Here is a 15,026-nt window from a genome sequence, read left to right as displayed (position 1 = left end):
CAAAAATAATTTGGATGTAATTTTTGAGAATGTACTTTAGATGCTGCCGACTTTGGGTGACTAGCGCCCTAGGCCCAAAATGGACTTAGACGCATTTTTTTTATTATGTCCCTCTAAAGCTCCTAATGTCCAAAAAAGTCTCTTTTCAAGTTGTCTCTTCTTTTTTTTTTTTTTTAATATCTTTATTCCTTTTTACATTATGCAAACAAGTGTACAATAAATCAAGTCATATTATACATTCTTCACTTGTATCTCTACAATCATTTTATACCACATATTACTTCCCTTCCCTCCCTTTCCGAATATTACCCATCTCAATTTTATAAAACCTACCCATCCACCCTCCCACCCTATACAAACTAAATGGGGATGAATACAATTATTTATTATAGTAATCAATTAATGGTCCCCACACCTCTTTAAATTTCTTATAATAACCTCTCTTAATCGCCAATGTTTTTTCCATTTCATACACCTGACACACCGAACGCCACCAAAAACAGTAATTCATTCCTCTATAGTCTTTCTAGTTATGTGTTATTTGTTGGATGGCAACTCCTGTTAAAATCATTAACAATTTATTATTATTTGATGAACATAGTAACATAGTAACATAGTAGATGACGGCAGATAAAGACCCGAATGGTCCATCCAGTCTGCCCAACCTGATTCAATTTAAATTTTTTTTTTTTTTTTCTTCTTAGCTATTTCTGGGCGAGAATCCAAAGCTTTTCCCGGTACTTGCTTGGGTTCCAACTGCCGAAATCTCTGTTAAGACTTACTCCAGCCCATCTACACCCTCCCAGCCATTGAAGCCCTCCCCTGCCCATCCTCCTCCAAACGGCCATGCACAGACACAGACCGTACAAGTCTGCCCAGTAACTGGCCTAGTTCAATCTTTAATATTATTTTCTGATTCTAAATCTTCTGTGTTCATCCCACGCTTCTTTGAACTCAGTCACAGTTTTACTCTCCACCACCTCTCTCGGGAGCGCATTCCAGGCATCCACCACCCTCTCCGTAAAGTAGAATTTCCTAACATTGCTCCTGAATCTACCACCCCTCAACCTCAAATTATGTCCTCTGGTTTTACCATTTTCCTTTCTCTGGAAAAGATTTTGTTCTACGTTAATACCCTTTAAGTATTTGAACGTCTGAATCATATCTCCCCTGTCTCTCCTTTCCTCTAGGGTATACATATTCAGGGCTTCCAGTCTCTCCTCATACGTCTTCTGGCGCAAGCCTCCTATCATTTTCGTCGCCCTCCTCTGGACCGCCTCAAGTCTTCTTACATCTTTCGCCAGATACGGTCTCCAAAACTGAACACAATACTCCAAGTGGGGCCTCACCAATGACCTGTACAGGGGCATCAACACCTTCTTCCTTCTACTGACTACGCCTCTCTTTATACAGCCCAGAATCCTTCTGGCAGCAGCCACTGCCTTGTCACACTGTTTTTTCGCCTTTAGATCTTCGGACACTATCACCCCAAGGTCCCTCTCCCCGTCCGTGCATAACAGCTTCTCTCCTCCCAGCATATACGGTTCCTTCCTATTATTAATCCCCAAATGCATTACTCTGCATTTCTTTGCATTGAATTTTAGTTGCCAGGCATTAGACCATTCCTCTAACTTTTGCAGATCCTTTTTCATATTTTCCACTCCCTCTACGGTGTCTACTCTGTTACAAATCTTGGTATCATCTGCAAAAAGGCACACTTTTCCTTCTAACCCTTCAGCAATGTCACTTACATACATATTGAACAGGATTGGCCCCAGCACCGAACCCTGAGGGACTCCACTAGTCACCTTTCCTTCCTTCGAGCGACTTCCATTAACCACCACCCTCTGGCGTCTGTCCGACAGCCAGTTTCTGACCCAGTTCACCACTTTGGGTCCTAACTTCAGCCCTTCAAGTTTGTTCAACAGCCTCCTATGAGGAACTGTATCAAAGGCTTTGCTGAAATCCAAGTAAATTACATCTAGCATATGTCCTCGATCCAGCTCTCTGGTCACCCAATCAAAAAATTCAATCAGGTTTGTTTGGCACGATTTACCTTTTGTAAAGCCATGTTGCCTCGGATCCTGTAACCCATTAGATTCAAGAAAATATACTATCCTTTCTTTCAGCAACACTTCCATTATTTTTCCAACAACTGAAGTGAGGCTCACCGGCCTGTAGTTTCCTGCTTCATCCTTGTGACCACTTTTATGAATAGGGACCACATCCGCTCTCCTCCAATCCCCAGGAATCACTCCCGTCTCCAGAGATTTGTTGAACAAGTCTTTAATAGGACTCGCCAGAACCTCTCTGAGTTCCCTTAGTATCCTGGGATGGATCCCGTCTGGTCCCATCGCTTTGTCCACCTTCAGTTTTTCAAGTTGCTCATAAACACCCTCCTCCGTGAACGGCACAGAATCTACTCCATTTTCTCGTGTAACTTTGCCGGACAATCTCGGTCCTTCTCCAGGATTTTCTTCTGTGAACACAGAACAGAAGTATTTGTTTAGCACATTTGCTTTCTCCTCATCACTCTCCACATATTTGTTCCCAGCATCTTTTAGCCTAGCAATTCCATTTTTTATCTTCCTCCTTTCACTAATATATCTGAAAAAATTTTTCTCTCCCTTTTTTACATTTTTAGTCATTTGTTCTTCCGCCTGTGCCTTCGCCAAACGTATCTCTCTCTTGGCTTCTTTCAATTTCACCCTGTAGTCCTTTCTGAAATTTGACTTTTGGCCCTCATAGACATTCCAAACAAAACTGTGTCATATGATAAGGCCACAGGATTCTCTAACATACAATTTATTTGACCCCAGATCAATTTCAAAAAATTATTAATAAGAGGACAATAAAATAATAAATGATCTAGGGTTCCAGCCTCAAGATGACAGTGCCAACATCTATTAGACTTAGAGCAATCCAATTTTTGTAAACGAACAGGGGTCTAGAGTGCTCTATGCAACAGGAAAAACCACGTTTGCCTCATAGACGCAGACAATGTACATCTTATCCTCCAAGACCAAATACGTGGCCATTGAGATGCATTAATTTGATGCTTAATCTCAATGCTCCAAATATCTCTAAGTACAGTCCTTGGTTTTTTATTTAAATAGCCAGATAATGTTTTATACCACTGCGCGGCCTGGTGACCCATAAAATCTGCCTGGAAGCATAAGAATTCTAGAGTAAAATGAGTATTTAAAGACTTCCATTCAGGGAACCCTGCCTGAATGGCCTGCTTCAATTGCAACCACTTATAACTTTGTTTTTTATTAAGACCAAATTTATGTTGCAATTGTGAAAACTCCAGCAATTTACCATCATTAATAACATCATTTAAAGTACGTATTCCTGCTTCAATCCAATCCTTCCAGACAATCATAAAACCGCCTATTTGTATCTTGGAGTTCAGCCATATATTTTGACAAGTAGATTTTTGAATAGTAATAGGAGTTAAGTTGTTAACATACTTTAATGTTGTCCATGTGTCCATTAATATCCTATTACTTTTCCTTATTCTAGGCATTTTAATACTAAGCAAATGACAAAGCCTAATAGGAGACATGAGCTGCCACTCCAACCATAACCAATCTGGAAGCTTCTCCATGAGTTCTGGGAGGATCCAATACATACCTTGGCGCAAGATATAGGATTGATGAAACCTATAAAAATTTGGAAAATTGAGAGAGGAAGTGACGTCAGCTCACAGGATGGCTGCTTGAACAGAGAGCTCCGTGGAGGCACGGGAGAAATATTAAAATTGCAGCGTTCTGACCGAAGGAGTTATATTCTTTATGCTATTGTGGCACATCAGCGGAGATGGAGACCCGTAAAAAGCTGGACAAATTTCGATTCCCTTTGCCTGAAGGGGAAAAATCGGCAACCGCGGGCAGTAGCGGACTGCCGGGATGTAAAAAAAAAATGGCGCCGGCGCACGTGGAATCGGACGAGGAAGAGATTGCCATCGAGAGCGCACCAGTCGAAGCGATCACCCCCCAAGTATTGCAAGAGTGGTTTCGAGATCTTAAGAAGGAAATGGTGGGTGTTCGCCAGGATTTAAAAGCTGCAATGACGGAACTGCGGTCTGAGGTGGCCGAGTTGGGAGGTCGGGTGGGAGACACGGAAGATCGCGTTTCGGAGATGACACAAGATCTACTGAATATGCGAGCTGAATTGAATCAAATGCCATCCTCCATCCAGATGTTGCAATCTCAGGTGGAGGATTTGGAAAATAGATCACGCAGATGCAACTTGCGTTTTAAGGGCATTCCAGAGCTGGAGGAGTATAAGGATGGGGCTGCAGTGGTGAAAAAGATCTGTGCTGATTTACTCACTGAAGCACATGGCTCCCTGTCTGATCCAATAGTGCTAGTGAGGGCACACCGCAGTTTGGGTCCTGCACGAAACACAGGGCCTAAGGACATTATTGCTTGCTTCCAGGATTTTGGGATTAAAGAAAGCATTCTACAAATAGCGAGGCGCAAGCAGGAATACCGCTGGAATAATATCTCGGTGGGCATCTTTCAAGACTTAGCCTGGTCCACTCTGCAAAAACGTCGGAACTTTCAACAGATAACGCACTTGCTGCGAGCTGAGGGCCATCGCTACCGCTGGTTATTTCCCTTTGGAGTATGGATCACGATTGATGGCAAATCCAAACGTGTTGGTGATGTGGATGAGGCGTGGGCAGCCCTGAAGGAAATGGGGTGCAAAAATGTTCCTGAGGTTCCAGTGCCTGTATCTAAGAAGGCGGAGAAGCGTCCTACTGGAGTTTGGTCCACTGTTGGACGTGCGGGGAAGCGGCATTTAAAGGATCAGACCTGATGGATTGAGGGGATTATTACCCATTTGTTCTTTGCTTCCTCCCCGTATTTCTCTAGGACGTTCGGTCCTGGTTTAGGGGAGTCTGGCATTTGCCAGGGGTTCTATAGATTGATTTTTGAAATGACTAATTTGATTCTGCATATTCAGAAAGAAGTTATGTATAGAATTTTGTACGAGTTTTCCATGACAAGAATTATTGTCTGTGGGATTATTATTATTTTACTTATACTATTACGGATGTTGTTCATTGTAATGGGCATTTGTGGTTGTTGGGGTATGGATGAGTGACGCTAGTATAAAAGGGCTCAGTTGCCTTCTGTGGGGGGGAGACCTTACTTCTTCTCCTTGGCTGCCCAGATCTTGGGCATGTCAGGGTCATATAGACAGCAGGGGGGGAGGGAGGGGGGGAGTGGGGGGAGGGGGGGTGGGGATAGGGGGGGTCACTTGAGGAATGATAGTTCTCTTGTCCTAGGCTCGTGGAATGTTAATGGATTAAATAACCCTGGAAAGCGTAGTATAGTTTTTCGTGAACTGCATAGGCTGAAGTGGGATATATGCTTGCTGCAAGAAACTCACTTAAGATCGAGGGACGAGCGGTTGCTGCACACTCAACATTATGATCAAGTGTGGACTCATAGGGCTCGAGGCACACAAAGGGTGGGGGGTTTAGCTGTTTTGGTTCGTAAGGGGATAGGGCTGGAGGTGGATGAGGTTTTCAAAGATAGGGAGGGACGCTGTTTAGCTATACGGGGTAAGATACAGGATAAAATGACTACTATTATTAATATATATGGGCCTAACACTGATCAATCACATTATTATGCTGGTCTCACAGATGACTTGACTGCTTTCGCAAAGGGAGCGATTTTTTGTGGAGGGGATTTTAATGTGTGCCCAGATCTATCATTGGATCACTCCAAAGGGGGACGAGTGGTTCTCCGACGTCATAGTAAGGCCTTGATTAGGTTTATGCATCTATTGGGATTGGTGGATTGTTGGAGATTGCTACATGGTACTCAGAAGACTTATTCTCATTTCTCTAATGCTACTCAGACTTACACGAGAATAGATGGTATTTGGGTACATAGAAATCTTTGGGGCGGGATTCAAGAGGCGGAGATTGGTAACATTCAGATCTCCGATCACGCTCCTGTCTGGGTGGTATGCAAGGGACTTAGGATACAATCAGGCAACAGGTTTTGGCGTTTAAATGAATCACTTTTAGGGGACCCTATTGTATTACAAGAAGTGCAGGATTCTATTGTAGACTATCTATATATAAATGACAATGGGGAAGTAAGGGATGGGACACTTTGGGATGCACTGAAAGCTGTTATTCGGGGTATTTTTGTTAAATGGGGGGCCCGTAAAAAACGGGACAAAGCTAAACGCTCTTTGGGATTGAGGGAGCAATTGGTGGATTTAGAAAAACAACATCAATTAGATCCTAGGCCTAGGGTGTATGAGGCCTTGAGTAAAGTTCGATTGGAATTACACCAAATGCAACTGGAGGATTTAGCTTTTAGGAAGACACAATTGAAACAGGCTATGTTTGAGAATGGAAATCGGTCTAGTGCTATGCTTGCCCGCTATTTGCGAGCTCGAAGGATGTCTGCTACTATCCAGAGTATTCGTGGAACTGATGGAGTTCGATATAGGACTGATAAGGATATACATAACCAGTTTACTACATTTTTTGCAGAGTTGTATCGTGGGGACAACTTGAGTGAGGGATCTAAGATTTCAGATTTCCTAGATATGGTCCCTTTGCCAAAGCTCTCGGATTTGGAACAAGAGAGGTTGGATCTTCCCATAACGGAGGGGGAGGTGTCTGGGGTCATACGGGGTTTGAAAGGAGGGAAATCTCCGGGATTAGATGGGTTATCGAATGTGTTCTATAAGACCTTTAGAGAGCAGATTGTTTCCTTGTTGGTGAGGGTTGGTAATGGAGTGCGAGACGGGGGCTCTTTGCCATCTACTATGGGAGAAGCAGGGATCACAGTATTGTTGAAACCGGGACGGGACCCAGAGCAGTGTGGAGCATATCGTCCCATCTCATTGTTAAATGTTGATGCTAAAATTTTGGCGAAGGTGTTAGCATTGAGATTGGGACGAGTGTTACCGGGACTTGTCCATGTTGATCAGGCTGGATTTATCCAGAAGCGTCAATATACGTAGAACTTTACATTTGATCTGGGAGGCACAGCAACAACATAGTAAAATGGTCCTATTATCCATAGACGCTGAAAAGGCCTTTGATCAGGTCAATTGGAACTTTTTGTGGGCAGTAATGGAACGGATGGGAATTGGGGGAATGTATGAAAAATGGATAAGGAATTTTTATTTGACACCGAGGGCTTGTATTAAAATTAATGGGCTTTATACAGATTTCTTCTCTATTACAAGAGGGACCCGACAGGGTTGTCCACTCTCCCCTTTACTGTTTGCTTTGTATTTAGAACCTTTGGCTTGTTATATACGGGATTTGGGGGCAGTTAGAGGAATTCATATAGGAGATCGGGAACATAAATTGGCGCTATTTGCAGATGATATTCTTTTTTATGTGACGGACCCGGAGACTACTCTTACTGGGTTGTTGGAGGTATTTGGGACATTCAGAGGTCTATCTGGTTTTACGATCAACATGGACAAGTCCGAATTTTTGAATATTTCTTTGGAGGAGGAGGAGGCGCAGAGGTTGGCTGCCATCTTTCCGGTGAGGCGGGTACTGGGGCATCTTAAGTATCTTGGTATTTTGATTCCATCTGATTTATCGTGTCTTTATGATCTCAATTACTCTAGGATAGTGCGTTTCGTGCGGAGAGACTTGCAAGCTTGGAAGGGTTTGTGGTTGTCCTGGTGGGGGCGTATAGCTGTTGTCAAAATGAATATCTTACCCCGTCTATTATTTTTATTCCAAACGCTGCCCATAGCGGTGCCGAGGGGACTTTTGAAGCTATTGCATAAGGAATTTCGATATTTTATTTGGCAAGGGAAACATCCCAGGTTGAGTCAACAAGTACTTTGGTCTGCTAGGGAAGATGGGGGACGGGCAGTACCCAATTTGCACTGGTATTACGAGGCTGCACAACTCCGTTTTATTTTGGATTGGAAGATCGCAGTGTTTAAACCTGGGGTTCAAATAGAACAAAGCTATGTTCCGCATTGTACACTGAATAATTGGCTGTGGATCTCTTCCTCGCTGCCGGAACGATTGCAGGGGCAAGGGAACCCGTTCTTTTGTCATTTAGTACGGATGTGGGGTTCTTTATATCAAAGGGAAAAGAGTGGTAGGGGAGTCTCCACGCTGGCTCCTATTAAGGGGGAACCGCGGTTTATGGCAGGATTAGAAAGGGGGGCGTTTCGGAAATGGGAATCTATGGGGATTCTTACATTTCGAGATGTACTAGTTGGGGGATGCTTACCTACTTTTGATGCATTGGTGACTAAGAAGCCTGGGTTAAGAGGCGAATTTTTTGCATACATGCAATTGAGACATTTTATGATCTCGGAAAGTTGGGATAAAGGGAATCCCCAGGGGACTGAATCTTTGGAAAACTTATGGCTTTTGTTGAGTAGAGTACCGAGACCGATTTCCATTCTTTATAAGTTCTTGCGTGGTAGAGTGGTGATTTCCTTTCCTTTTAAACAACAGTGGGAACGGGACCTCCAGCTGCATCTTTCTGCAGATGATTGGTCACGTATTTGTTTGGAGGTACAGAAAGCATCTCATTGTATATTGGTCCAAGAAAATGCTTATAAAATTTTAACACGCTGGTACTTCACACCTGCACGGTTACATATTATGTACCCTCAAGTTTCAGACTCTTGCTGGAGATGTGGTAAGAGCCCTGGATCTTTTATGCATATTTGGTGGGACTGTGGGGTGATTCAGAAATTTTGGGTTATTGTTACACGATCTTTGACATTGTGGATCCAGGATACATTGCAACTTTCACCTCAAGTTTGTCTGTTAGGGTTACATAATGTTAGAGAAGTTCCTTGGCAGACAAAACTGGTCAGAATGGGGTTGGCGGCGGCCAAATGTTTAATAGCATTATATTGGAAGAAGTTAGCTGCTCCACCAGAAGAGGAATGGGTAGAGAAATTGAGAAAACTTGCACAGATGGAATGTTTAGCTGCTAAGCATTATGGTTATTATGACTTACAAAGGCGGACTTGGGACAAAATATTTCAGCACATTTAATTATTTACTCAAGTGGGGTGGGAGGGTGGGATAGAGGGTGAAGGGTAGTGTGGTTCATTGGGAGTCTTTTTGAAGGAACAACGAAAGGACTCCCTCATGGTGTTTACTCGATGGGGGATAGTATTGATTATATTGGTTTACTTTATGTAGGGTGGCGGGATTGAGATATATTTATGTTTGGGAGTTTTTCCCCTTGTTTTTCTTCTTTTTTTTTATTTTATATGCTTTGTTGAAAGATTGTAACATCACGGATTGGTTTACAAATGGTGTTTGTATTGTTTATCATTATTATAAAACTCTAATAAAAATTGATTAAAACAAAAAAAAAAAATTTGGAAAATTTACCCCTCCCTCCTCAATTGGTTTTTGTAAAGTCACTAGAGCAATTCTTACAGCTTTACCCAGCCAAATAAATTTACTAAGAATATTGTTTAACTTTTTGTAAAAAGACCCCTGAAAAAAAACTGGTATCATTCCCATTTGATAACAAACCACAGGCAATATCATCATTTTGACTGTTTGTACTCTTCCCCACCAAGATAAATGCAAAGGATTCCATTGCTCACATAACTCTGTTACTTTTTGCATAGAAACTTTTTTTCATTCATTATAATTGTCTCATCAAGCGTGTTTTTTATCCATATACCTAAGTATTTTATTCCTTCTTCTTTCCATATAAAAGGGAATGAGTCAAATAATCCTTTTGTGCAATGCACATTCAAAGGAAGAATTTCTGATTTAGTCCAATTTATTTTATATCCTGAAAACTTTCCAAATCTTTCAATCAAAACCAATAAATTTGGAATGGTTGTTTCAGGATTCCTCAAGTGAAGTAATATATCGTCCGCATATGCAGAAACCTTATATTCTTTATCCTTATGCAGTATACCCTGTTTATTGATATATAATCTAGCAACAGGAGAGCTATACAGAGTTTTAATCATTTGTATGAATCCCGAACCAATACCAAACCACTCCATGGCCTGATACATAAATGCAAAAAATAGTATAAAATACTACTTATATGAAACAATACACATCAGTATTGTTGAGTCCTTGTCATCTAGGACATACTATACGGCCTCAGAAATGGAGCCTACGCACAGCAATGTAATCACAAGCTGAGACAATCCACGTAGTTAGAATGCTCCTGCTCCAATCATTGGCCACTATATACCTCTTTAGAGTGTTACTTTTTAGTTTATTTTAATAAATTTAATGTTTAACTTAAGACAAATTCCTATAACTGTGATATTTTTTCAAAAAATCTTCTTCAAATACTGTGTGTATTATCCAGATTTGAAAAACTAGACCACAAAAACTTATCTGCTTTGTTTAGTAGTCTTCACTGGCGGAGTCTTTATAATAAAACCTCAATACATGTCCATTTGCCAACGCGGCCAGCGTTTCGCGGGAATTATGTACATCCGCTGCGTCAGGGCCACCGGGACATTAACACATACATCCACACTGAAAATAAATATAGAAATTAATACATTCACACTCAAGAACTAAATAGCACAGAGAATTTTAAAAAAAGTTAAATAGTACACCACTCACATCAGTGCTTTCGGTCACAGCTTTTCAAACAGTGCCAAGATGGCAACTACATCTTTTTATATCCTGAGTAACGTAAACAACGTGCTGACATAACCAGCACGTGACACATGGACGCTTCACAACTCAAAGAATGGCAATTAATAGAAATGTTGCCATTCAAAGGACCTATTCAGACCCTTGGGCCAAAGGGTATCTAATCTATTAATCCAGCGCTGTTCTCGTTGTGCAAGATAGCGCCTGAAATCACCCCCTCTGCTTCCCGGAATCACCACTTCCAAAATCAGAGCTTTTTAAGACCAAAACTCATGGTTATTATCGATACAATGTTTGGCCAAAGGTGCCCCAATTACTTTATTTTTGATGTTACTTTTATGTTCGGTAAGCCTTATAGTAAATTTCCTAGAGGTCTGCCCTACATAGATTAAATCACAGGGACATTTTATGATGTACACAACCCCACAGGTTTTGCAATCAGAAGTATGCCTCAAAATGTATTCACACTTATCCTTCGGATTGCAAAATCTGTCGGTACATACCATCAGCTTACACATTTGGCAAGCCCCACACACTCTATGACCCAACTGAATGCCAGCATCACTCAATCTACCGCTAGGTAACTGAGAAGGGCACAAAATCTCTTTGAGGTTCCGAGTGCGCCGAAAAGCTATTCTTAATTGGCATGCTTTAAAAATTCCTGAAGTTTGCAGAATCCCCCAATGTCTCTTCAGAGAACGTACCACCTGGTGACATTGACTAGAATATGTCACAACGCACGTAATGTATTGTTCACCTAATGTCTGGGGCCCAGATTTTTTAGGGACAAACAGAGAATCCCTATGACTATAACATGCTCTTTTATAGGCTGCAGAAACAACCTTATGGGGATAGCCCCGAGCCAGGAATTTTTCTTTAAGGACAGCAGCTTGTTTTTTGAAGTCACCTAATGTGGAACAGATTTGTCGCATACGTATAAATTGGGAGTAGGGTAAACTTTTTTTCAAGGAACTAGGGTGGGCACTGGAATAGTGGAGAGTAGAATTACAATCAGTAGGTTTTGTATATACTACAGTATGGAATTCACCATTCCGGATTTCCACAGATACATCCAAAAATGAAATCTGATGGGTACTGAAGGTATGGGTAAATTGAACTTTAGGATGACAAGCGTTCAAATATATAAAAAATTATTCCAATTTTTCCTGACCACCAACCCAAATCAAAAAAATATCATCAATGTATCTAGTCCAAAAAGTAATAAACTTAAAAAATTCACATCCATAAACCCAATCACACTCAAACCTGTCCATAAAAAGGTCCCGCCAGGTCCGGTGGATCCTTTAATTACTGCATTTCATAAGTTGGTTGAAATGGATATCTTGAAGAATACAACAAATAATAAGGAGAGGACTTACTACAACATCAGTAAGGCTGAGAAAAATTAGGACTCTGACTACTGATGATAACCTGATTATAAGAAAAGCAGACAAAGGAGGGTCAATAGTGCTGTTAAGTAAAGAGGCTTATATTAGTGAGGCTCATAGACAAATTTTTGTTTTGCTTTCCCGAAGCCATAATCCACCTCTACCTCACTTTTCAGAGTGAAACTTAAATTTTTTCCCGGCTATGTTCTCTGTCAATTAGCTTGTCTTCACAGAGCAACTCCACTACCCAGCCATTCTCGTCCGCTCCAAAGCCACGCCCCTCAAAAGTTGTCTCTTCTTCTTTGGGAGATGGTATCTCTTCTCTCAAAGAAAAAGTTTCACCTCCGCAGAGGAACTGGTGTTTTACTTCCTGTATTTCCTCATCCCAAAAGGGAAGAGAGGTCTACAGCCAATTTTAGACCTCAGGGGCCTGAACAAATTTCCATTGGGTGGAAAAGTTTCATATGTTGCCTCTGATAACTTTATATTCCCTCTCAGACCGCAATGACTGGCTATGCTCCCTAGATCTGAAAAGAAGTTTCTTCTCATATTCCAGTGCTTACGACCTTCTGGAAATTACTCAGATTTCAGATAGCGCAAGCCATTATCAATATAGAGTCCTGCGAGCTGCAACAGTGCTCTGACCCAGAGGGGAAAGTGGAGGCAGAGGAGAAGACCGTGCAACAAGGGAGCGGCAGTGGTTGTAGCCTTCCCTCCCCTAGCTCTGTAGCTCGGTCGCTGCTGCCTCCTTCTCTCCCCGGTGTTAGCGCTGAATGGATGCATGCACCGCACCCTTTAACATTTCTGTGCCGGCCGCATGCGCACTTAGGGTTTTATTATTAGTGATGATTTGTAGGGGACTGCTCCAAACAGACCCTTTGTAGCTCACAGACAGCTAACACCTAATTCAGGTCAGCAGCACTGGTTTCTGTTTTAAATTAAGACTCGTAAGGACTCTGTCATGAAGGACTTTGTCAAGTGCCTTTTGGAAATCCATTACACAATATCAACTGGCTTACCATTATCTACTTTTTTTTGTTTATATCTTCAAAAAATATAATAAATTTGTAGAAACATAGAAACATGATGGCAGATAAAGGCTAAATAGCCCATCCAGTCTGCCCATCCGCAGTAACAATTTTCTCTTCCTCTCTCTAAAAGACCCAGGTGCCTATCCCAAGCTTTCTTTTCCTGAACCCATGCCAAATCATTCCCATTAAATCATGTCTATTTATATGTTCAACCAAACAAAGAAGAGGGAATCGATGCAAAATATCTGCTTCAAAAGTCTATAATATAAACATGTAAACAGTTTAAAGAGCCTTCTTTTTAAAGAAGCCTTTAACTGAAAATACATTGTCCAACCAAGATGTAATACTTTACGATTTCAGCTATCTCCAAATTAAGATTTTTAATAGTTCTCTTATTAGACCCCATCTCCGCAAGCAATCCTCTTCTTCCTACCCTCCTTATGTACTTCCCTTTTATGTACTTTTTCTTTAAAATTGTATATCCTCCCCTCTTTCCTTCTGTTTCCCGTGGCTTTAAAAAGCAAATACCCAAGTAGGTCTGGTAACGAATTATGTATATGTGATTTTTTTTTTTTAAATCTTATTTTTACCTTTTGTACAACTCTTTGTATTTTGGTAAAGCGTTCAATCAAATAATATGAATAAACTTGAATAAACATATCCTTGATATTGGTAACAATACAAATGAAAATTATATGGTCAGTAATTTGGAGGGGGAAGCATGCTATCAGCACTTTGTACCCTGCACTATTATTAGGCTTACCAATCTAGTTTCCTGGATCACCCTAGAGATCATTGCATTGGTCAGGTATCATGGCTGTATAGGTTTAACTAATTGCTGATTGGATATTCTAGGAGATAGGGCAGCTAAAATTTAATGCTAAGAAATACCTTTGGGCTGCAAAAACCTGAAGGAACAGTACAGTTTGGGGGGTGAAGAACTTATGTGCTCAACGGAAGAATGGGACTTGGGTGTGATTGTATATGATGATCTTAAGGTGGCCAAACAGGTTGATAAGGTGACAGCGAAATCTAGAAGAATGCTAGGTTGCATAGGGAGAGGTATGGCCAGTAGGAAAAAGGAGATATTGATACCTCTGTATAAGACTCTGGTGAGACCTCATTTACAATTTTGGAGGCTGCACCTTCTAAAAGATATAAAAAGGATGGAGTTGGTCCAGAGGAAGGCTACTAAAATGGTGTGTGGTCTTCGTGATAAGGTTATGGGAACAGACTTAAAGATCTCAATCTGTATACTTTGGAGGAAAGGTAGGAGAGGGGCGATATGATAGAGATGTTAAAATACCTATATAATGTAAATGCGCATGAGTCAAGTCTCTTTCATTTGAAAGGAAACTCTGCACTAAGAGAACATAGGATGAAGTTAAGAGGTGATAGGCTCCAGAGTAATCTGAATAAATACTTTTTTACTGAAAGGGTGGTAGATGCATGGAACAGTCTCCCAGAAGAGGTGGTGGAAACAGAGACTGTGTTTAAATTCAAGAGGGTCTGGGATAGGCACATGAGATCTCTCGGAGAGAGAAAGAGATAATGCTTACTGCGGATGGGCAGACTAGATGGGCCATTTGGCCTTGATCTGCCATCATGTTTCTATGTTTCTTACCATGGTTTATATGTTGTTTAAAATTTTCAGGTATTCCTGAAGTTGACCAAATCCTGACAGTGTTGTTAACAACTGAGATGTTTGTTGGGGGCTGTGTTGCTATCATCATGGACAACACCATGCCAGGTATGGACTCTCTTCCAAGGGACTGGGTGTATATCAGATACATGTGGAGGGTAATTTTATAAGAAGTCACCTGGGACAGGAGGCCAAGTGGATGCCTGTTATGAGCCTAAGATGAGTTACAGAAAAGCACAGTTACTTACCGTAACAGGTGTTATCCAGGGACAGCAGGCATATATTCTCACATGTGGGTGACGTCATCTACGGAGCCCCAGCGCGGACAGCTTTTCAAG

The 15,026-nt window shown here is 41.4% G+C and overlaps 1 protein-coding gene across 4 annotated transcripts in view; it reads left to right on the top strand.

Annotated features, from left to right (window-relative positions):
- The window catches only part of SLC23A1 (solute carrier family 23 member 1), a 131,090-nt gene that overhangs the window by 90,526 nt on the left and 25,538 nt on the right, over positions 1–15,026 (top strand). For all 4 annotated transcript variants that reach the window (XM_033927306.1, XM_033927302.1, XM_033927303.1 and 1 more), the window contains one exon: positions 14,701–14,796. In XM_033927306.1, the coding sequence (XP_033783197.1) occupies positions 14,701–14,796 (96 nt within the window). The remainder of the gene's footprint in view (positions 1–14,700; positions 14,797–15,026) is intronic.

The sequence above is a fragment of the Geotrypetes seraphini genome, chromosome 18, assembly GCF_902459505.1.
Source record: "Geotrypetes seraphini chromosome 18, aGeoSer1.1, whole genome shotgun sequence".
Classification (NCBI taxonomy): Eukaryota; Metazoa; Chordata; class Amphibia; order Gymnophiona; family Dermophiidae; genus Geotrypetes; species Geotrypetes seraphini.
This window is presented reverse-complemented; position numbering and strand designations above follow the sequence as displayed.